Here is a 24,041-nt window from a genome sequence, read left to right on the forward strand (position 1 = left end):
AAGCCCCGGAGCATGTCCTACTATTGTAAACTTATGCAACTTATTATTGTTTCTATCTACTTGTGCATCTAAGTTACAGGAGTTGATTGGAACTTTAGTTGCATAATCCTAGGTACCTATGCTTGAACACTAGTATGTGTAGTTCGCTAGTTGGCTAGGCTAATGGTTCGGTAGAAGTCGAGTGATTTCCTGTCACTCGCGAGAACTATAGGAGTTGAATGTCTACTACATACTGCAACTATAAGGCTCACGGGCGGGGTTGTGGTACTTGTGATACCCCATCTGTTTAGTGGAAATAGATAAGGGCGCAGTGTGTGGTAGTGGTGGTTAAGCTTTTGAACGTACTAACCACATGCCGATGAATATGGTAATCGGTAAGCTTAAGTACTGGATTGCACCGCAGCCGGAACATACCTTCCCACCGTCTTTGAACGTTGTTTCTCATGCGGCCACATGCGGGTGCAAGAAGGCTCACGACCCGGCGTCGTACCGTGGCGTGGATTCTTGTAGTCGAGGGCGGTGGGCCTGTTCCGTGAAGCGGGAATTGAAGGGAACTGTTGCGTGGGTGACTCTGTTCCCATGCGTGTGTTTAGGTCTACCTGGCCAGGTTAACAAATTCGATTCGAATCGTCTGCTTCTCACGGTTTGGGACTGCTTAACCCTTTTGCCACATAGAGTAAGAAGTGAAAGATGATGATGATGATGATGAATATGGTTGGTTGGATGATCAAAGATAATTGTTTCCCACCATGTATGCTATTGGATAGATGCTCACCTAGAATGTTTAATTGAACTAGAACCTGAAAGCTAAAATATGAAATTAAGGATCTACTCTTTATTGCTTTTCGGCAAACAAACCCCTCAAGCCAAAAGCCTTGCATGTCTAGATAAAGGGCTAAGTATACCCTTAGTCGGGTAAGTCTTGCTGAGTATTAGTATACTCAGCCTTGCTTGTGGCTTTGTTTTTCAGGTGGTACATCTGAGGATGTGATTGACATCATGTACATGCTTCATCATGACGTCTGGTTTCGACGCTAGACTATCGTTCGTTTTTCGTCAAACTTGAACTCTGTTATACTTTTATGAATTCAAACTTGGTTTGTAATAATAATTCAATTTCATACTCTGTGCTGTAAAATTTGTGGAATGTCGCATTCTCTGGACTGCTTTGTCGATCCTGTTTCAAGTGGTTTAATCGGGATTTTACCCGACAGCACTGCCGGATTACTCCGTTTTAAGTGCGTGTTAACCCTAGTTACTGTTTCGGTGATGGTTAGCGCACTTAAGCCGGATTAATTTGGGCGGGACTGCCACAGGAGTGTGAGACAAGATGCACACACTTTGAGGATGGCAAGGAGGTCCTTCTCCAACCGCTCCCGATAAACAGACCAAACAGGACTGTTAAACCCAAAGGCAAAATGGGGATCTGATGGTTGCGAGGCTATGTGGGGCGTTATTGAGATTCGTGATCTATGCCATCTTCCTGAGGATGCGTTGGTGGAATCAAGCCAAGTTTGGACGGAGATTAACAACTTGTCCAGTAGAATTGTGATGCCTCAACTATAGTGTTACAACAAAATTGAGAAAATTCAAAACTGAATAGGAACACACATACATTAGTATTTTAGTAAAACGAGAGCACACATACATCATTGTAACCAAAGGAGGTAGAGGTCAGCAATATCTTGAGCAGATTGAGCATGCAGAGGAGGCAACTCTAGCGACTCACTAGTGGCACGGGTGTTCGTAGTAGCTTGCTTCTGAGCAACCGGTGAATCGATGGTAGAGTCAAGAACCAGATCTGAATTATCAGTGCATCTGAGATAAATTAAATCGAGAAATCAAACAGGTTCAGCAGCTATAATTTCTGAATGAAAATTGACACAAATAGCTTTGATATATGGTGCTTTTTGTCCCATGATTCACTCCTTTTGTAATCTTGTTCCAAGCACATCTCCTACACCTACTAGCCAGATTGCCTCAGATTTACATATGGAGTAATAAAACCAGTCTGAGTGCAATTGGTGTATGCACTTCAAAATTACATTGTTATTATTTTGTCTATGCTCAATTTATTCAGTTCAAAACTAAACTTTTACATGAGCATCACATCAAAAGAACGGCGCACATTGGGGAATTCCCTTTCGCCGATGACGAGCAACCCTTTTTGCTGGTGGTTTTTCATTGTTGTTGTCATTACATATCTCTTTCTCACTCCTAGTATTTAAACCGCTATTGTTTCCAACAGTCACTTCTTCCATTTCTTTATACTTAGAGCCATTCGCAACATCACTAGGCTTCTTCAAACCCATTTTTGTGCCCTTAAGCTACACCAAATATGGAAATCAATAAAAGAGGTTAGTTTGGAATGAGTATGGAAAATCTACATGACTGTTGCATTTCTTATTTTATATTGACTAAATGATAGATTCAGAAAGTGCATAAGAACTTACATTGCAAACAAGAGAGCAGAAACAAAATTTGTTAAGAAGGGCACAGTTACACGTCTGACAGTTGTATAATGATGACGACAATGGACCACTAGTGCGCTGTTGTGGTCGCTCATTCAAAAATACAACCCTGACACTGTTGATCACATAAGTTTGCACATCGCTAATATCAAGAATGTCCTCTAGTTCAGATACTTTTATGACATCATGATATGATGATCGCCTTATCTAAAATTTTAACAAAAAATATATGAACAATTTCAGTCAATTTTTTAAAGAAAAGTACATACATCTTTATCACAGGTGCCAACATTATACAGATTTGCACATGCTCAAATTTGTAATAAAGTTTACCCAATTTTTTATAAGTCGATTAATTCCAAGGTGAAAGCCTCTACAGAAAGAGTTCAAAATTGTGGCAGAACCACTTTAAGATACACCAGTTTTAGTGTATCAAACACTTCAACTAGTATAACTAATGGTCCTTCGGGTAGGATCCCGATATAGCCACTCGATATCGGATCGTAATACAAGTATACATCCCGCACGAAGGTGAGTCAGAGATACAACAATTTCACAATATTTTACATCACATAGATAAGGAGTATAATTTACATCAAAGTTTCGAAGTTAGCAAGCCGAAGCTTGAGCTTTTATAGTTTTATTTCAAAGGAAGAGGTTTCATAAAAGCAAACTACAAAGAAGAGGTCCTGCAGCGGAAAGAAAAACAAGACTATGTACAAATGTCGTAGGGGTGATGTCATGATAAGCCCGAACATGACATCATTCATCCGAACCATGGCTGGTGGATGGTTCCCATTCCATCATCCAACCAACAGGTAAACCACTAGGTCAAGTTGAGCTATAGTCTTGGTCATTGGAAAGCATTCCTGAAAACATTATCAAAAGCAAGTCTGAGTATACTAATACTCAGCAAGACTGACCCGTCTAAGGGTATATCATACCCCTTTAACTAGACATGAAAGGTTTGTGAAGGCTCTGTAGTTTCTTTTGCTGAAAAGCAACAAAGAGTAGATCCTTAAGGTCAAATTTTAGCTTCCAGATTCTACTTACATTAACCATTCTAGGTAAGCATCTATCTACACAAATATGGTAGAGGATATATTTGCATTTAACCATATATAAATATAAATATTCAACTTCTTACTCTATGCAGCAAAGGGATTAAGCAATCTCATTATCCGTGAGAGGCGGAACAATTCGAACCGAATTTCAATCCTTGCAAGGTAGAACCTAACACACACGCTTGGAGTACCGTCGAGTCACTCGCAAGCAACCGCTGGCTTCTCATTCTGGTTTATGGATCAGTGCCACTATCCCCGACTACAGCGAGCCCAACCCTCTCTACAGTCGTGGTTGTTGCAACATGATTTATTTTTTTATTTTAACTTCCTATCTCTACGAGAGAGTGGGGGGTATGTCAATTTGTCGGGCCTATCAGTTACTAGGTTTGCCGTGTACCATATTTATGGCATGTGGCTAGTACTTTCAAGCGCTTAACCACCGCTACCACAAACTGCGGCCTTATCAAGTTCATCAACAAAGACGGACTTCAACAAATCCGCCCATGATCCTTATAGTGATTGCAGGAAGTAAACAATCAACTCCTATAAGCTCGCGAGTGACAGACAATCACCCGACTTTTACCGGTCCTATTAGCAAAGCAGTTAACTCGGACTCTATTCTAGTGTTCAATCAATAGGTATCTAGAATTATGCATCTAAGGTTTTCATTCGACTCCAATAACTTAAATGCACAAGTAAATAATAACGATAAGTTGCATAATTTAAACTAATAGGATTATGCTCCGGGGCTTGCTTGTAGAGGTATCTGTGGGGTCAGTAAAATCTGGCTCTTCTGATCCAAAGTTCGGGGCTTCTGTTAGTTCGACAACGTTGGCCTGAGCTTCAGAAGAAAAATCCCCTTCTAGCTCCTGGGTGAGCTCGTATGTACCGTCAACTGGCGGGGTGATTCCTATGTGAAATGCAAAAGTTGAAAATTAGTGAAGTGCTTGAGTATAGCTTTCCTTCACTAAAGAGTTGAAAACCAATATGTAAATATTAAGATAAATCTTAATAATTTTTAATTTATTGGGCAATTGTTTATAGAGTAGAAGTAAATGTGGTAAAATTCCATAAAATAACATGGAAAAGGAACTTTTATTTCAAAAGAATAATCCACTCATGGGTTTAGAATTTTTTTTTGGAAAGCTAGACAGGCTTTAAAGAACACATGGTTCAAAGTTCACCATTGGCATTGGTCTAGAACAAAAGATACAAAATAAAAAGGCCAAAAACTAATCCTATTTTTAGAATTAAATACACAAAGTTTTAGCAAAACTTCACAACATCAAACTTGTAGAGCTAAAAACAAGGAAAATAACAAAATTGGTTTGGTATTTTTTTCATTTTTCTACATTTGTCTAGGAATTTTGGAATTTCACTGCAAAAAGAATAAAAGGAAAAAGAACTTTTTACAGTAAAGACCCTAGGAAAGATTGCAATCCTTGCAATCAAGTCCCTGGTCGGAGTCAAAGGGGTAGGGGTGGCTTGGCCGACCGATTCTGGCGAGGTCCGTCGCTGGCGGCGAGGGCCAAGGGGCCAGAGAGGTAGAGGAGGCCATGGCACACCTTTTGGTGTGCTTGGGTGCCAGAGGGGGCGATCGGAGGGGGCTCGTCGGTGGAAGCAGAGAGCGGCTGCGGGGGTTGATCGGCGACGAGGTCGTTCTGGTGGGGGAATGGCTGTGGGGATGGGTCGATCAGCTTCACAGAGCTGAGGTGAAGCAGACCAAGGTGTTTGTGGTGGTTGGGGTGAGCTTGTGAGGGCGGTTCGTCGGCGACCAGAGTTCGCCGAAGAGGAAGATAGGTGGCGGTGGGTGTATGCCGGCGAGGGGACTCATCTAGCCTTTTATAGGTCTAATAGGGAGTGGATGAGCGAGAGGTGAAGCCTGGGAGTGAACTTGGCAGGAGGGAGGGACGAAATCGGCCACGGCGGCACTTACCCGCGGGCGGCCGGTGAGATGGCATGCTTGAGCAGCGTGGCGCGAGCCCAATGTGCCAACAAGAGGCGGTGGAGAGGCGGCGGGAGCCTTGCACGTGACGCGTGGAGGCGGTGGATGAAGTCTCGAGGCAACGCGGTGAGTCCGGGGGTGAGATCAACGGCGGTGCGCTCGCCGGGAAAGAAAACAGGGGCGGGGCTCGGCGGCGCGGCGTGGCGAGGGGAGGACGCCCCAGCAAAGGAGGGGAGTGGGGTCAGGGGGAGTGCGGGGAGGTCGGTTGAGGTCTAAACCGGTGGCGCCCAGCCATCCCACGGCAGGGAACCGACGGCGGTGGCGCTGCATAGCTCTGGTGGAGCTGGAGGTAGGAGAAGGGTAGGTAGGGACTATTTTGCAAATATAGAATAGTTCAGGGGTTCAACTGAAAACTAAAATTTCCAGCTGATATAGGGTTCAAATGAAAAAGTGCCCAAAATGAAAGTTGTTTAGTTTTTCAAGATCTACAACTTTCATGTTGTGCAAATTTTCACTAGACCAAGGGATTTTGAAATATTTGCAAAAGTTTGCAAGAGTTTGAATTAAATAAGGAAAATACATTTTTGGTAGTAAATTCATCACAATTTTGGACATAAATGCAATAAAGCTGCCAAAATCATGATTGCTGTCATATTTGCAAGAAGGCCCTTCTCAAATTTGAAAATGCTTCCTATGTTAAAAACTTTTTGCAAAAAGGGGCTAGTAATTTTGTATAATTACATATATGCCCTTATTTTGCACTTAAAATTTTTTACTATCACACAAGGGTAAATACATAAAATGCACACAAAACTTAGGTTCTAATAGCTAGACACCTAAAGTGTCACAGCCTTCCCCCCTAAAAAGAATCTCGTCTCGAGTTTCCAGAGTAGAAAATGGACTGGGATGTTAGGTACTTGGATTCGTTCTAAGGAAGTCGGGAAAGTTTTGTTGAAGATAATGTTCTGTTTCCCAGGTAGATTCTTCCTCGGTGTGATTGTTCCATTAGATCTTGTAAATTTTAACCTTGACTCTTCTGGTACTTCTTTCCTTAGTGTCGAGGATTTTTATTGGATGCTCTGCATACGATAAATCTGACTCTACTTCCAAGTCTTGTTGTTCAACAATTTCCTCGGGAACTCTAACACATTTCTTAAGCTGAGAGATGTGGAAGACATCATGGATAGCTGCTAACCAAGAAGGAAGTTGAATTCGGTAAGCCATTGGTCCACAAACTTTAAGGATCTCAAAGGGTCCAATGTAGCGAGGTGCTAACTTTCCTTTTAAGCCGAATCGTTGAACACCTTTTGTTGGAGATACTCGCAGATATACGTGATCTCCAACTTCAAATTGCAATGGCTTTCTTCTCTTATCTGCATAACTCTTCTATCGAGATTGAGCAGCCTTGAGATTTGCTTGGATAACCTTCACCTTGTTCTCCGCTTCAGTTACTAAGTCAGGTCCAAAGATTTTGCGTTCTCCGGTTTGTGACCAACTTAATGGAGTCCGACATCTTCGGCCATATAATGCTTTGAATGGTGCCATCTTTAAACTGGATTGATAATTGTTATTGTAGGAAAATTCTGCTAAGGCTAAACATTTATCCCAGTTCTTGTCATATTGGATGACACATGCTCTGAGCATATCCTCAAGGATTTGGTTTACCCTTTCGGTTTGTCCATCCGTTTGAGGATGATATGCAGAGCTACGAATCAACTTAGTTCCAAGAGAGTCTTGTAACTGTTCCCAGAAACGTGCGACAAATTGTGCTCCATGATCAGATATGATCGTTTTGGGTACACCATGGAGACGGACTATTTGATTAAGGTAGATTTCTGCATATCTTTTAGCAGAATAAGTAGTATGCACGGGGAGAAAATGGGCAGTCTTTGTCAATCTATCCACGATCACCCATATTGAATCATGCTTCTGGGATGTGTTGGGTAAGCCAACAATGAAGTCCATACTGATGTCCTCCCATTTCCAAGATGGGATCGACAGGGGTTGAAGTGTACATGCTACCTTGAGATGACTGGCTTTAATTCTCTGGCAGACATCACACTCAGAAACATACTTGGCTACCTCCCTTTTTATTCTGGTCCACCAATAATGTTGTCTGAGATCTTGATACATCTTAGTACTTCCGGGATGAATGGAGAACTTTGAGAGATGTGCTTCATCAAGAATTTGCCTTCGGAGTTGATGGTCCTTAGGAGCAACAATGAGATTGTCGAACCATAAAACTCACTTATGATCCAGGTGAAAGCACTTGTACTTTTCTTCGCCTCGAGCTAACTCTTGTTTGATGATCTTGACACTTTTATTGCGAAGTTGTGCTGAGATAATACTATCTTGAATCGTAGGCTTGATAGCTATGTGATTCAAGCTCCCTTGTGGAACCATCTCTAGATTTAGTTTTCTCATTTCATTGCATAGAGTCTCGTTGTATGATTCCGCTTCTAAGCAATGACAATGTGACTTATGGCTGAGTGCATCCGCAACCACATTTGCTTTGCCAGGATGATAATGAACTTCAATATCATAGTCTTTGATAAGCTCTAGCCATCGTCTTTGCCTCATATTCAGATCAGCTTATGTGAAGATATACTTGAGACTCTTATGATCGGTGTAGATATTACATTGAGTTCCCATAAGATGATGTCTCCATATTTTGAGAGCATGGACAACTGCTGCTAACTCCAGATCATGAGTGGGGTAGTTCTTCTCATGATTCCGAAGTGCTCGTGATGCATAAGCAACTACTCGATTGTTTTACATAAGTACGCATCCGAGTCCGATGCCAGAAGCATCACAATATACATCGAATGGCTTGATATTATCTGGTTGAGCCAGCACTGGGGCAGTGGTCAATTGCGCTCGAAGAGTGTGGAATGCTTCTTCACATTTGTCATCCCAAATGAATTTAACTCCCTTCTTCAATAATTCTGTTATTGGTTTAGCTATTCTGGAGAAGTCCATAATGAAACGACGATAATAACCGGCTAAACCAAGAAAACTTCTGATATGATGAATTGAAGTAGGGGGCTTCCAATCCATTACTTCTTGCACTTTGCTTGGATCAACAGATATACCTTTACTAGAGACAGTATGTCCCAAGAATTTCACACTATCCAACCAGAATTCACACTTTGAGAATTTAGCATATAAACGATGATCTCGTAGTCATTGTAGAACAACTCGCAAGTGATTAGCATGATCTTCTTTAGTCTTGGAGTAGATTAGAATGTCGTTAATGAAAACAATGACAAACTTATCCAATTCTGGCATAAACACCGAATTCATCAAGTACATAAAATAAGCCGGTGCATTGGTAAGACCAAAAGACATCACCAGATACTCATAGAGTCCATATCTGGTAGAGAAAGCCGTCTTTGGTATGTCACATGGCCTGATTTTGATTTGATGGTAACCGTAATGGAGATCAATCTTGGAGAAAACTTTAGCTCCGGCTAACTGATCAAACAGGATATCAATGCGGGGAAGATGATACTTGTTCTTAATCGTTACCGCATTGAGAGGTCTATAATCCACACATAGCCTCAAGCTGTCATCCTTTTTCTTCACGAATAGGGCTGGGCAACCCCAAGGTGAAGCACTTGGTTGAATATAACCTTTGTCCAGGAGGTCTTGAAGCTGGATCTTTAATTCTGCTAACTCATTTGGTGGCATCCGGTAGGGTCTTTTAGAGATAGGAGCTGTGCCTGGTTGTAGCTCAATCACAAACTCAATATCTCTATCAGGAGGTAGTCCGGGCAAGTCATCTGGAAAGACATCCGCAAACTCGCACACTACCGGAATGTCTTCTAGCTTGACATCTTTCATGGCAAAAGTACAAGGAGTAGTGTACTCTTGTGGTGGAAGATAAAGAGTAGTAGCTCCTTGAGATGGTGAACTGATCTCAACAGCTCGGGAAGAGATATCTAACAGCACTCTATGTACAGTCATCCACTCCATACCCAAGATAACATCCATACCTTCTAGACTTAAAGAGATCAAGTCGGTTTTAATCAACTTGCTACCCAATTCGATTGGCACATATCTAAGAATTTGGTTAGAAGTTATTTTACCACCAGGGGTGGTGATCAGATATGGTGCCTTAGTAGGATTTGAGTTCAATCCCAGTCTTGCCCCAAATTTATCACTGATAAAGATATGGGTTGCACCAGAATCAAACAATATGATTGCAGGCTTATGATCAATAGAGAATGTACCCGTCATGATTGGTGCGCCTTCCGGATGTTCAGCAAGAGTAGTAAAGTTGATCTTCCCTTGCCGGACTTGCATAACTTGCTTTTTTCCCTTGCCTTGGTTGTTCTGATTAGTATTCTGGCCTTGGGCAGGCTTCTGGTTACGGGGACAATTCCTGGCGAAGTGCGCAGGACTTCCGCATGTGAAACAACAATTATCACCACTCGGACGGCTGGTTTGCTGAGTATTTGGCCTTGGCCCAAACTGTTGTTGCTGATTATTTGGCCATGGCCCAGATTGTTGTTGCTGAGGCATAGGAGGTCTAGCTACTCCTTGCTATTGGGGTGGCCTGAAAACCCATCTTCCTGATGGCGAATTCCTCCGTGGAGCCCTAGGAACTGTGTTTTGCACTAGACGATACCTCGGTGGCTGCGCACCCGAGGGTCCAGTTGGTGCCTTCCGCTTCTTCTCAGCATGATGTGCTGCTATACAATCATCTTGAGTGATAGCTAGATTCACTAGCTCATTGAAACTGTCAGGGCGGACAAGATTGAGGAGCTCCCGGAGCTTGGTGTTGAGACTGCGGCGGAAACGATCCCGCTTCTTGGCATCGTTATCAGCATGATAGCCAGCATACTGGCACAGGTGGTTGAAAACCTGTGCATATTGCAACACTGTGCGGGTTCCTTGTGTCAGTGCCAAGAACTCATTCATCTTCCGGTCCATGAGTCCCTCGGGAATATGATGCGCCCTGAAGGCGGTCCTGAATTCGTCCCAGAGGACTACATGGTCTGCTGGTAGCATGGCGTGACAATTGTCCCACCAGATACGGGCAGTGCCACGTAACTGCTGGGCAGCGAAGAGAGTCTTATTAGCTTCGGAGCATGGAACTGGCAGTAGAGCAAATTTCGACTCAATGGTCCGAAGCCAGGCATCTGCGTCTAGGGGCTCATCCGTCTTGTGGAACAGTGGGGGCTAAGTACCAAAGAATTCCTGGTATCCAGCTGCTTGGGGAATATGATCCTCACGTCCTCGCTGCTGAGAACGTGGCTGATTTTGTTGCCCCTGTACGAGTTGTCGTATCAGCTCTGTTTGTAAAGCCATGACTTCCGCCAAGCTAGGAGGTGGTGGTGGCGGTTGCTGAGATCCGCTAGCCTGGCCATGGCTAAATCCCTCCGGGGTACCACGTGTAGAGCCCACCATCTGAATCATGGAAGATATCTGTTAGATTACACTTTACCTTTACTTCCATTATCAAATGGCACAAAGCAAAGCATATCAAAGAAATATAAGGATAGTTGCAAATAGAATGATGTTGATTGTAACAACATGCACATATCACATTCCATCCAACTAATTTAGCTCAAAAAGCAAGAACGACAAGATTTTCATAAGAACAAAGCCATTTATTCCAAACTTCATGTTATAGTCATGGCGATGGATATGTTACAACAAGTTGGCTTCCCTCCAGGCTATCTTACAGCACTCTCTATGTACATGGTTCTACTCCTAAGAGTGTTAAGCCCAAAAGTATTGACGATCTAGAAATCGTCAAGATTGCCGACTGAAGACTCGCTGCCAAGAGAAGGGTCACTGTTTTGAGATTCGGGCTCTAAACCTTGATGCTCAGAATCAAGTTCAGATACTCCTTCAATCTCCTCGGGATCTTCTCCTTCATTTCCCGCAGGTAGTGCTGGAATTTCAGGTGGTACTGGCGGCGCTTGGAGAAACTCAATGAAAGCGTTAGCGTCATTAAGCTCCAAGGCGAGATCCTGGACCTGCTCCTGAAGATACTCTATCACTATATTGCGCTGACTGAGAAGAGCATCATTCTCGGTAATTTGGTCTTCCCGATGGCCGATTGTCTCCTCATGTTGGGCTATCACCTCGTCTCGGGCAGTAATTGCTGCTTGAAGTTCCTCTACGTGAGCAATGTTCCTATCCAACTTGCTATGAGTGACTTGTGCCTCACTAGCCAAGTGGATAATGCCTTGGCGTTGTAGCTCCTGAAGGCGAAGTTGAGCGTTCATAAATCTGACCATCATGCGCACTGTATCTCCTACTGAACCTCCAAGTAAATGTGCGCAGTGCTCCACTCTAAAAGTCCATTCATGGTCATGGTAGTCTACAGCAGGGAAAAGGCCGATAGGGTATTCCGCTACTTCATTTGGATGATGCTCGCAGAAGGTAGTAATGGCTTCTAGAGTGGCGGCTTCGATAGTGTCGGTGAAACGGTACCCAAGCACCTCGATCTCTATAGGCTGCCAAAGAGCTCGGAAAGGATGTTGTGGTATGATCATCTTTACGGTGCATTGGGTAACTCCTTCTGCTGTGTAGGTGTAGCAGTCGTATAGCGGCGGCTCTTTGTAACAAAAGAGCTGGAGAGATTCCCACAGAAGACGAGGAAAACCCTCCCAGTGGAGTCCATTGGTGTGGGTATGACCCGCACCATCCAAAGTAGTGCCCGGAACATCAGCCATCTGAAACAAAAATTCAAATGGTGAGATGTCGCCAAAAAGGGACACAAAAGCTGTAGAAAACGATTCATTGAAACGTATAGTTTCAAAAGAATCACAAATGATCAAACTATAAACAAGGCTAGTTGATCACTTAAGAATTCCTTGAACAATAGATCAAGGGCAAACTCATTCTAAACTCAAGAATTTACCTCTCATAGGGTTAACTAGGTTTTAGAACAAGACACTCACCATTCTATTAAGCACTCTAAGAGTCCTTACTCAAGAAGCAAACATTTAGTTTTATTTTAACAATGTATGCACGTGTTATCGTCCTCACAACCAAAAATAACTGCCAAATACCTTTGGTCTTACGTGGTTAATTTCGGTGGCACAAATACGGCTCTCTTTCTATATTATCTAGCCGAAAGGTCCTAATCGTTCTTAGCCTATCGAAACTTATTAATGTACTTGCAGAAAACACATAGTTAAAAGCCACCTTGTAATACCCATAAATCATCACCCTAGGGCTTTACGAGCTAAGCATAATCCTTAACGAGTCCGACGCATTTTTGTAACACTTTTGTTGAGCACAACTTTTATTCGAAATCTTTCTAAGATTTGTTGTACCATTCAGAGTATACTTGCCTACTCTGATACCAGCTGTGGTAGAACCACTTTGAGATACACCAGTTTTAGTGTATCAAACACTTCAACTAGTATAACTAATGGTCCTTCGGGTAGGATCCCGATATAGCCACTCGATATCGGATCGTAATACAAGTATACATCCCGCACGAAGGCGAGTCAGAGATACAACAATTTCACAATATTTTACATCACATAGATAAGGAGTATAATTTACATCAAAGTTTTGAAGTTAGCAAGCCGAAGCTTGAGCTTTTACAGTTTTATTTCAAAGGAAGAGGTTTCATAAAAGCAAACGACAAAGAAGAGGTCCTGCAGCGGAAAGAAAAACATTACTATGTACAAACGTCGTAGGGGTGATGTCATGATAAGCCCGAACATGACATCATTCATCCGAACCATGGCTGGTGGATGGTTCCCATTCCATCGTCCAGCCAACAGGTAAACCACTAGGTCAAGTTGAGCTATAGTCTTGGTCATTGGAAAGCATTCCTGAAAACATTATCAAAAGCAAGTCTGAATATACTAATACTCAGCCAGACTGACCCGTCTAAGGGTATAGCATACCCCTTTAACTAGACATGAAAGGTTTGTGAAGGCTCTATAGTTTCTTTTGCTGAAAAGCAACAAAGAGTAGATCCTTAAGGTCAAATTTTAGCTTCCAGATTATAGTTACATTAACCATTCTAGGTAAGCATCTATCTACACAAACATGGTAGAGGATATATTTGCATTTAACCATATTATGAATATAAATATTCAACTTCTTACTCTATGCAGCAAAGGGATTAAGCAGTCTCATTATCCGTAAGAGGTAGAACAGTTCGAACCGAATTTCAATCCTTGCAAGGTAGAACCTAACACACACGCTTGGAGTACCGTTGAATCACTCTCAAGCAACTGTTGGCTTCTCATTCCGGTTTATGGATCAGTGCCACTCTCCCCGACTACTGCGAGCCCAACCCTCTCTGCAGTCGTGGTTGTTGCAACATGATTTATTTTTTTATTTTAACTTCCTATGTCTACGAGAGAGTGGGGGGTATGTCCATTTGCTGGGCCAATCAATTACTAGGTTTGCCGTGTACCATATTTACGGCATATGGCTAGTACTTTCAAATGCTTAACCACTGCTACCACACACTGCAGCCTTATCAAGTTCATCAACACAGACGGACTTCAACAAATCCGCCCATGATCATTATAGTGATTGCAGGAAGTAAACAATCAACTCCTATAAGCTCGCGAGTGACAGACAATCACCCGACTTTTACCGGTCCTATTAGCAAAGCAGCTAACTCGGACTCAATTCTAGTGTTCAATCAATAGGTATCTAGAATTACGCATCTAAGGTTTTCATTCAACTCCAATAACTTAAATGCACAAGTAAATAATAATGATAAGTTGCATAATTTAAAATAATAGGATTATCCTCCGGGGCTTGCCTGTAGAGGTATCTGTGGGGTCAGTAAAATCTGGCTCTTCTGAACCAAAGTTTGGGGCTTCTGTTAGTTCGACAACGTTGGCCTGAGCTTCAGAAGAAAAATCCCCTTCTGGCTCCTGGGTGAGCTCGTATGTTCCGTCAACTAGCGGGGTGATTTCTATATGAAATGCAAAAGTTAAAAATTAGTGAAGTGCTTGAGTATAGCTTTCCTTCACTAAAGAGTTGAAAACCAATAAGTAAATATTAAGATAAATCTTAATAATTTTTACTTTATTGGGGAATTGTTTATAGAGTAGAAGTAAATGTGGTAAAATTCCATAAAATAACTTGGAAAAGGAACTTTTATTTCAAAAGAATAATCCACAAGAAATTATATAAATAAATTCTTATAGACACAAATTATAATATAGGAAGAAAATTTTGAAAGTATATGCTATAGTTCACTCATGGGTTTAGAAAATTTTTTTGGAAAGCTTGACAGGCTTTAAAGAACATATGGTTCAAAGTTCACCATTGGCATTGGTCTAGAACAAAAGATACAAAATAAAAAGGCCATAAACTAATCCTATTTTTAAATTAAATACACAAAGTTTTAGCAAAACTTCACAACACCAAACTTATAGAGCTAAAACCAAGGAAAATAACAAAATTGGGTTGGTATTTTTTTGACTTTTGTACATTTTTCTAGGAATTTTGGAAGTTCACTGCAAAAAGAATAAAAGGAAAAAGAACTTTTTGCAGTAGAGACCCTAGGAAAGATTGCAATCCTTGCAATCAAGTCCCTGGTCGGAGTCAAAGGGGCAGGGGTGGCTTGACCGGCCGATTCCGGCAAGGTCCGTCGCCAGCGACGAGGGCCAAGGGGCCAGAGCGGTAGAGGAGGCCATGGCGCACCTTTTGGTGTATTTGGGTGCCAGAGGGGGCGACCGGAGGGGGCTCGTCGGCGGAAGCAGAGAGCGGCTGCGGAGGTTGATTGGCGACGAGTTCGTTCTGGTGGGGGAATGGCCGTGGGGATGGGTCGATCAGCTTCACAAAGCTAAGGTGAAGCAGACCAAAGTGTTTGTGGTGGTTGGGGTGAGCTTGTGAGGGCAGTTCTTCGGCGACCAGAGTTCGCCGGAGAGGAAGATAGGTGGCAGTGGGTGTATGTCGGTGAGGGGACTCATCTGGGCCTTTTATAGGTCTAATAGGGAGTGGGTGAGCGAGAGGTGAAGCCTGGGAGTGAACTTGGCAGGAGGGAGGGACGAAATCAGCCACGGCGGTGCTTACCCGCGGGCGGCCGGCGAGGTGGCATGCTTGAGCGGCGTGGCGCGAGCCCAATGTGCCAACAAGAGGCGGTGGAGAGGCGGCGGGAGCCTTGCACGCGACGCGTGGAGGCGGTGGATGAAGTTCCGAGGCAGCGCGGTGAGTCCGGGGGCAAGATCAACGGCGGCGCGCTCGCCGGGGAAGAAAAACAGAGGCGGGGCTCGGCGGCGCGGCGTGGCGAGGGGAGGCGCCAGCAAAGGAGGGGAGTGGGGTCAGGGGGAGTGCGGGGAGATCGGTTGAGGTCTAAACCGGTGGCGCCAAGCCATCCCATTGCGGGGAACCGACGGTGGCGGCGCTGCAGAGCTCCGGTGGAGCTGGAGGTAGGAGAAGGGTAGGTAGGGACTATTTTGCAAATACAGAAAAGTTTAGGGGTTCAACTGAAAACTAAAATTTCCAGCTGATATAGGGTTCAAATGAAAAAGTGCCCAAAATGAAAGTTATTTAGTTTTTCAAGATCTACAACTTTCATGTTGTGCAAATTTTCACTAGACCAAGGGATTTTGAAATATTTTCAAAAGTTTGTAAGAGTTTGAATTAAATAAGGAAAATACCTTTTTGGTAGTAAATTCATCACAATTTTGGACATAAATGCAATAAAGCTGCCAAAATCATGATTGCTATCATATTTGCAAGAAGACCCTTCTCAAATTTGAAAATGCTTCCTATGTTAAAACTTTTTGCAAAAAGGGGCTAGTAATTTTGTATAATTACATATATGCCCTTATTTTGCACTTAAATTTTTTAACTATCACACAATGGTAAATACATAAAATGCACACAAAACTTAGGTTCTAATAGCTAGACACCAAGTGTCACAAAAATCATAAATTATTGCGTTGTATGGCACGTAAAAAGATTGGATGTACAACTATATATAAATTCCTTTGGTTATATAACCATTAACATAATATACCTGGAGTAAACGATGTGTCGAATGCTGATCTGAATGACAGTAATGGCACAATGGTACCTCGCACTCGATGCAAAATCTGTTACACTCACTACGACTAGAAATAATATGATCTCTGCAAGTGAGAAAGAATTGTGTTGCAAGCAATAGCTCTAGCCATGAAGGCACTGTCCCTCTTTTCATGGTAGAACCTAGTCTAGTATATGATTTCTGCAAATCTTGCACCTCGCAATAGAATGCAATGGATATATTTATAGGGAAACAACATTGAGGTACACACAGTTTCTAGATGAAACTATTGGCATAGTAAGAAATTTTACATAATTTATTGATCTAAGAACCTAAATGCTGGCTAGAAATAGTTGTACCTACAATTGCTGTCTTTTATTTAGAATCCTATTTGCTAGCTGTTCAACAAAAAACAAAATATTTGGCATATCGTTTCCAATGGATGTACGTTAGTGTTGTCTAAGATATGCAACAATAATTTTTTATGTACACCATAGAATTATTGTATTGAAAACGTCACCTTTTCTTTTAGTGGTATATTATTTATGACGCTTATTGATTACAAAATAATTACATATTTAGCAATATCTATGAAAATAAATAGGTCACAATTCTTGTGTCATGGCATTGGTCGAGAAAATTGTTTAGTTACCTATGAGAAGATTGCTTCATGAGCATAAGCTAATCTAGTTGTCCAACAGCAATCTAAATTATAGCAAATGGTTTGGATATTTATTAATTATTGCTAATTAAACTATTACAGATCTACGCCGATGATTCCTAATATATATATATATATATATATATATATATATATATATTAGATTTGATATTGTTTGTTTACTATCCAGAGGCTTCTATTATCTGGATCTGCCAGCCAGTGTAACGGTACATGCAGCTATGATATCCTCCAGATAAGGACACCAAACACACTGTCATCTAGATAGCAACAATGGCCATAGTATCCTCTAGATAACAACTGCTATAATACCCATTTTACACTACTACAGAATCGCTATTTTATCCCGGTTCCCAACTACTTTTTGTCCCGGTTTTTCAACCGGGACTATCCATCCGGGACAAATGTGAGTGTCTTTTTTGTCCCGGCAGCTATTCAACCGGGACAAATGCCTTTTTTCACAAACAAAAAAAAATCGGATCGCTAGCTCCCACTTACGCGTTTGCAAGCCAGTTCTCCAAATCAAAAAATTTATCCAAAACTGCAATTTCAAAATCAAGATCTAAGCGATCTCAAAATCAAGATCTAAAATTCATAACACATCAAGCATTAGTACTTCATACAACACATAACACACAAGTAATATGCTTATCTCACACACAAGAAAACACAAGATCTAAAATTATTGATTCACATCACAAAGATTCACAAACAAAGAAAATCAACAACAGAGCCCGCGTTCGTCGCCGTCCTTGCCCTCGCCGGCCCACGGCGGCAGGAGTCCCTGCCCCCCTGCGCTTGGCCACGCGCTGCGGCGGCGGCTCGGCAGGCCCCAGCCCGCGCCGGTCTGGGCGGCTGCTGCTGGTCGGCTCTGCACCTGTCCGCGCCGTCCCCGCCAGCCTGCACCCGTCTGCGCTGTCCCCGCCGGCCTGTAGCGGCGGCAGCTCGCCGTTCTGCATGCGCGGCGGCCTACACCCCCGCGGTGGCTGGCCGGCCCCTGCCCGCGCCCGTGCGGCGGCTCGCCGGTCCCTGCCCGCGTCGGGGAGGGGCGCATCGAAGGGAGATAAGAGTGGGAGGGGTGAGAGCGGGAGGGGAGGAAAAGTTCACTGGGAGGAGATGCCGAGGGATGAAGAAAGAGATAAGAGATGGAGAGAGAGGAGCGGTGAAAATAAATAAAAGGATGTCAATCGAAGTCAGCTCGTGAAGGGGCTTTTGTCCCGGTTGGAGACACCAACCGGGACAAAAGGGGGGCCTTTTGTCCCGGTTGGTGTCTCCAACCGGGACAAAAGGCCTCTGTCCCCCCGCTGGCTCGGCTAGCATTGGACCCGGGACAAAAGCCACCTATTGTCCCGGGCCCAAAGGCTGCCCGGACAAATGGCCTGGAACAAAGGCCTGTTTTGTAGTAGTGTTACTGTCATTTTGGAGATCGATGTGGTCTCCAAACCACAACTTTGTCGTGTATTTTATTGCTGAAAGGACTGAGTGGTCACCTAGAGGGGGGAGAATAGAAAATTTCTACAATTGAATAAACTTACGCCCATCATTAGATCAAAACCGATTCTTGATGGTCATGATACCCCAATTCCGACCACCAAATTTTTAGGAACAAAGGAGTATAAGCTAAGATCTAGTCACAATTTCATTAAATAGCAAAGTACCACGAGCTTCAGTGGATATTTGATACATGTAACAGGTTTACCAAAATTTGGCTAAAATCGGGCAAGAGCCAGGTTCGACAGACCCTATAGGTTTTACCGACCTAGGCCAGCTTCTTCCACGTTCAAGAAGTAAAGAATCAATACCGAGTGTTGGACCAAGGTTAATTTGATCATAGGGATGCGGTGTACCAAAGTGTACTGCCCTTGGATCCATGGGGCCACTAGAGAAATATAATTCCACGGCTTCGGACCATCTTCAAAAGTTATGCAACCAATGTCTAGGAGATGATTTGTGGTGTTGGAGGAGCTGAGGCGGTGGATCCCAGAGTCTGTTGACCATCGAGGTTCAGCCAAACCTAGCCCATAGCCAACCAATGTTGGCTTACCTCTACAAGTACACCCTGCCTCCTGGACACTTCATGCTAGAACATGACACAACATCAAGGATCTCTCTACTTCACTTAGTTAGGATAGTTAATTCATGAGTTATAGTTGAGTTGAGCTTAGTCTAAGATTCTAGAGTCATGTTTATGAGTTTTGATATAAGCTCTTGTATCCTTTACTTTCCTCTTTATAAGACTTTTGAGTTATCAATAAAGAATATCTTCTATCTATCATGAGTCCTTTACATTTCAACATTACTTTGCACTAGTGTTAGATTTCTAGTTTAGACTATATTAACTAGAGCATAAGCTAGAGTTCTTTTATCTTAGACCTTTGTTTACTATTTTCTCGCTTTGCATTAATCAGAAGGTGGTTGCTCCTATGATCCAAGGGTAAGTACTAGGATACTTCTATAAGTGTGTTGCTTACAGTTGTATCCTAGTTAGAATTAGACCCAACCCCATAGACTGCTTATAGTAGTTGGCGGGTGGTGATACACCTATCCAGCCAACATATTCTGCCATGTGAAAGTGACTGGACCTATAGGCAATCATTAGTGTAGGCACAAGTCGGCCCATTCTCATCCTTATATGTGATCGGTGCATCTATTTCCCCTGATGTAAGCAAAGACTAGCTTAGATAGAATCTCACTGACTTTATCCTTTTCTCTGCTTTAACTTTGATCTAGAGGTGACTGAAGGCATAAGAAATTCAAAGGAATCTTAGTCCAATTATCTTTTTAACTTACGATCCTTGTGTCTTATAACCTATCACTCCTATCATTTATCCTTGTCTCTATTGGATTGTTCTCCACTAAGTTTTCATATATTCATAGATTCATTCCGACCATCTACGCGGCAAGTGTTTCCCCATGGAAAATATTAATATGATACTTTGTAATACTAACAGAGATTATGTGCAATTGTGGAATTAATCTTTGGGGCATAAGAAATACAAATACCAAGCATACCAGATTCTAAAACTGTGTAGAGAGTAGTACCAACAATATATAAATCCCCACTAGTAGTTCCAGCGTGAACAAAACTTGGAAATGTACCATTGAAGTTGTTTTTAGGCAAGTTCATATAGGTCCTGCACACAATTAAAGTACACTCAAATAGATCAAAGTGGAAGCACAAACAAAAGCTAGAGAATATGAAGTGAGGCAAACCGAATAGGAGGCACAGTGATTTGTTTGATCAAAGTTCAAATTCACAACCATGAACCCTACATCTCCATTTGAAGATCTGTTATGAGTCCCTTTCAACTCTTTCCTTTGAGCTAGTTCATTGTAACTGGAAAGTTACGGAAGGAGATCCATCATTTTGCAATGAAAACAACATAAAAAACTCTGGACAATTTCGAAGTCAGACCAAACCCTTTCAACCGCTTTCCTTGCATCTGCTAGATGATTTTTCCCTTGCAAAGGCAAGACTACAGCCTTCACAAACTAGCTGCTACTCACCACAAGTTTGACATCAACCATAAGTTCCCAAGCTATGCAATGCTCGCTTTTCCTCCCACACAACCACTCTCTCAAACCAACTCAAAGACATCAACAAAATCAAGGAGAACTTAGTAGAGCTCTTATTTAGCATGCTCAGGGAGCAACAACAACTAGCCAACCTCAAAAGAGAAGGCCAAGAGGTATAAATACCTAGCACCAAGAAAACAGCCATAGGTTGCTAGTCCAAATCTTGTTAAATCAATTTCCCACATAGTAGAGTTGGTTTTCTGAAAGGACAAGACATCAGATACTTAGAACCCTAAAACCAATCTAGATTATGTCCAAATCAGTACACTATCTCTAAAGGAGGGATTTCTCTCATGGCTATCTCGCATGATTCAACTTAGGAGCACTTAAGGTATTATCATCACCTAATATTGCACCCCTCTTAACAAAATGATATACCCATAATCAAGATTAAATTTGAACAACATTTCACCCACTTGATTTCATGACCCGAAAAATAGATCCACATGATAGTCGTTAGATAATTATGGATTAACAACTCATAACCATGTGATGGCTACAATAGAATTTATAAATTACAACTGAAATCGAAGAATAATTATGGATTAATGGTTCATAATCATGTTAAGTCTAAAATGGAACTTAGATAGATATTATGTGTTAATCTAAGAATTTATATATATTACAAGTTCTATAATATTTTCTAAGATTGATTTGCGAAGTGGTTACCACCAAATTAGAATGAAGACTGGTGATGAATGGAAAAATTCTTTCAGAATAAAGTTTGGGTTGTACAACTGGTTAGTTATACCTTTTTGTTTGACTAATGCTCCAAGTAGTTTCGTGAGATTGATGAACCAGGTCTTAAAAGCTTTCATTCAAAAATTTATAGTTTACTTTGATGGTATCCTTAATTACAACAGGATATTGGAGGAACATGTTGAATATATAAACAAGTTTTAGATGCGATTAGAAAAAGAAATTATTTGCTAACCTTGAGAAGTGCACCTTTTGCATAGATAAAGTAGGGTTTCTTGGTTCAGTTGTCTCTAAACATGGAATTCAAGTGGATGACACCAAGATTAGAGCAATAAAGGATTGGACAACACTTGAGAATGTAAACCAGGTGAGATGTTTTCATGGACTTGCTAGTTTTATAGAAGAATTATGAAATATTTTAGCACCATAGCTGCTCCATTGAATGAGCTGTAACACCCCATGTGAATAAAGGGCACAAATACACTTTCTATACAGTAATACATAAAGATGATAGCAAAAAATAATGATTTTGATCCATTGGTTGAATGGAAGAATGAACATTGTGGTTGCATAGAGCTCGTCGAGTGCATTCCTTTTGACTATTTAAATGTCGTGTTTGGAGTTTGGATAAAAAATATAGTTTTTTAACCTGCTAGGCGGATGGCCCACGCTATAGCACCCACGTGCTACAGTGCGCTACAGTACCTGACCCCCTTCCTAACCCTAATTGCCACCTCCTACCTGCACCGCCACCTCCTGTTGCTGTGATTCAAAGAACAGAGAGTGGAGAGGGAGAAGAAGAAAAGAGAAAAGAAGGGAGATTAGGGCACGCCGCCGTCCGTCGTCGTCGTTCCTCTCCAAAAACTGGTTGGGATTCCTTTCCTCTTTCCGTTTTTCCCATCTCCATGGTTTTTCCTCACTGTTCATGGTGGTGCTGCCTTGTGTGGTGTGGTGTAGCGAGGGTAGATGCAAGGAAGAAGAGAAAACAGAGCGGAATTGCCATGGGTCTCGTCATTATCATCGTCGCCTTTGTTGCTCTCAAGGGAAAACCCTAGGTATGAGGCCTGACCCTACTATAGAACATATTTTCCCTCTAGTTTTAGAATTTTTTTTAGCACCTGCGTGTAGCATGTTCGTCGCCGTTAAGGTCCATGATTAAGGGTTTACTCTCATCGTTGTTCTCAGCATGCTGTCAATTTGCGCAGTTTCTGTTCCTATCAGTTTTTTGTGCTTTTATTGATCTAAAAAATATTAAAACTTTAAATGAGTTGGAGAAGAATTAGAGACCTTTCCATGGCTGTAGAGAAGATCGCAATTAGATTTAATATGAGGGAGAAACTATGGTTGGAACCTGACTGTTTTCCTGTCTCGTAATTTGAGGCAGTGTCTGTTAACATGAAGTTTATGAAACCTTAGTGGCATATTTGGGCCTTTTGGTAGTTACATGAGTTGTATAGAATTTCACAAGATTTCCGGATTGGTAAAGTTCATATTCATCCAAATTTTGGAGCTTCAGTTATGACGATTTTAGTAGGACTATTCTACAGAATCTGTCAGATTGTCAGATTAAGGTTCACCTCGAATCTACCCAATGTTGATGAATTTTCCTCTACTTTTGGATAACTAGAAAGTTGTAGGCTATGAAATTATCTTTGGCAAAAGATCAGAATTTGTATCCATCAGAACTAAAGATTCCAAAAAAAAAGAAGCCACAGTGCTGTTGTTTTTAGTAGATTAGTATATGTTGACATGAGGACGTTGGGTTTGGGCATAGGAAAGTGTGTTTGTTTTGGTGCTGAGCCATGTTTGTGAACAAGTGGTGCACCTTTGGACTGTGTTTAGCTCACGTTCTTGATCTTCGGTGAAGGCAAGTAAACATGGCACTGTGGTCCACATGCTTTAGCTTTGTTGTTTGAATTGCCTCAATTAAATTTTAAGAATCTCACACTAGACACATAATCTGAAATTGGAAGTTATTTGCTTTACTTTGCTCAACTTTGAAGTGTATGATGTTATATCTTGTGGACTATTGTTGAATTATGAAGTACATGAAGTGCATACATTGCAATATGTGCATTTGCATTCTTCCCCATGATATGCATTTGAAGAAAACATAGCTGAATTGGTGCGGTAAGTACCGGTACAACAACACACGTTGATAAACAATGTGGTTGCAGTCACTCCTCTTTGGGATGTGTGGGTAGAAGTGAAGTCATGCATGCATTGCATCATTCGCATATGCATTGCATCATTCGCATATGCATTGCACCATTTGCATGTGCATTGAAGTATTGATATGAAGTTTTCATATGTTTGTCTACCTGAAGTTATTCATTGTCTCTGTACGATACTTCTTATTTATCTTATTATTAATAAGATGTTTTATCAAACTGTGATTGAAATAGCTTGGCTAAAGCAGTTTGCTTGCTGAGGTTTTTCCACAAAACTCACACGTTGAATTTCCCCTTATAGGTCCTTGAGCTTGGACGTTGCATGCTTGGGATGGGAGTAGCAGCACATGTGCAGACACTTATCAATATCTGTTGAACAAATGTTGTATAATAAAATATTTGGATGTGAAGACTTTGCTGTTGTTTCAAATTCTCTCATGTGGTTCAGTTTGTGAAATGTTTAT

General features: G+C 41.8%; 1 protein-coding gene across 1 annotated transcript; it reads right to left on the minus strand.

The window, feature by feature from the left end:
• Window positions 1-2,111: 2,111 nt before the first annotated feature.
• On the minus strand, window positions 2,112-16,626 carry LOC120672407 (protein RGF1 INDUCIBLE TRANSCRIPTION FACTOR 1-like). The gene is made up of 3 exons (XM_039952788.1): window positions 16,447-16,626; window positions 2,454-2,678; window positions 2,112-2,327 (listed from the first exon to the last, which is right to left on the minus strand). Exons 1-3 carry the CDS (start codon window positions 16,624-16,626, stop codon window positions 2,112-2,114), a joined length of 621 nt encoding a protein of 206 aa, XP_039808722.1.
• Between the last annotated feature and the right edge of the window lie 7,415 nt (window positions 16,627-24,041).

The sequence above is a fragment of the Panicum virgatum genome, chromosome 5N (genome assembly GCF_016808335.1).
Source record: "Panicum virgatum strain AP13 chromosome 5N, P.virgatum_v5, whole genome shotgun sequence".
Classification (NCBI taxonomy): Eukaryota; Viridiplantae; Streptophyta; class Magnoliopsida; order Poales; family Poaceae; genus Panicum; species Panicum virgatum.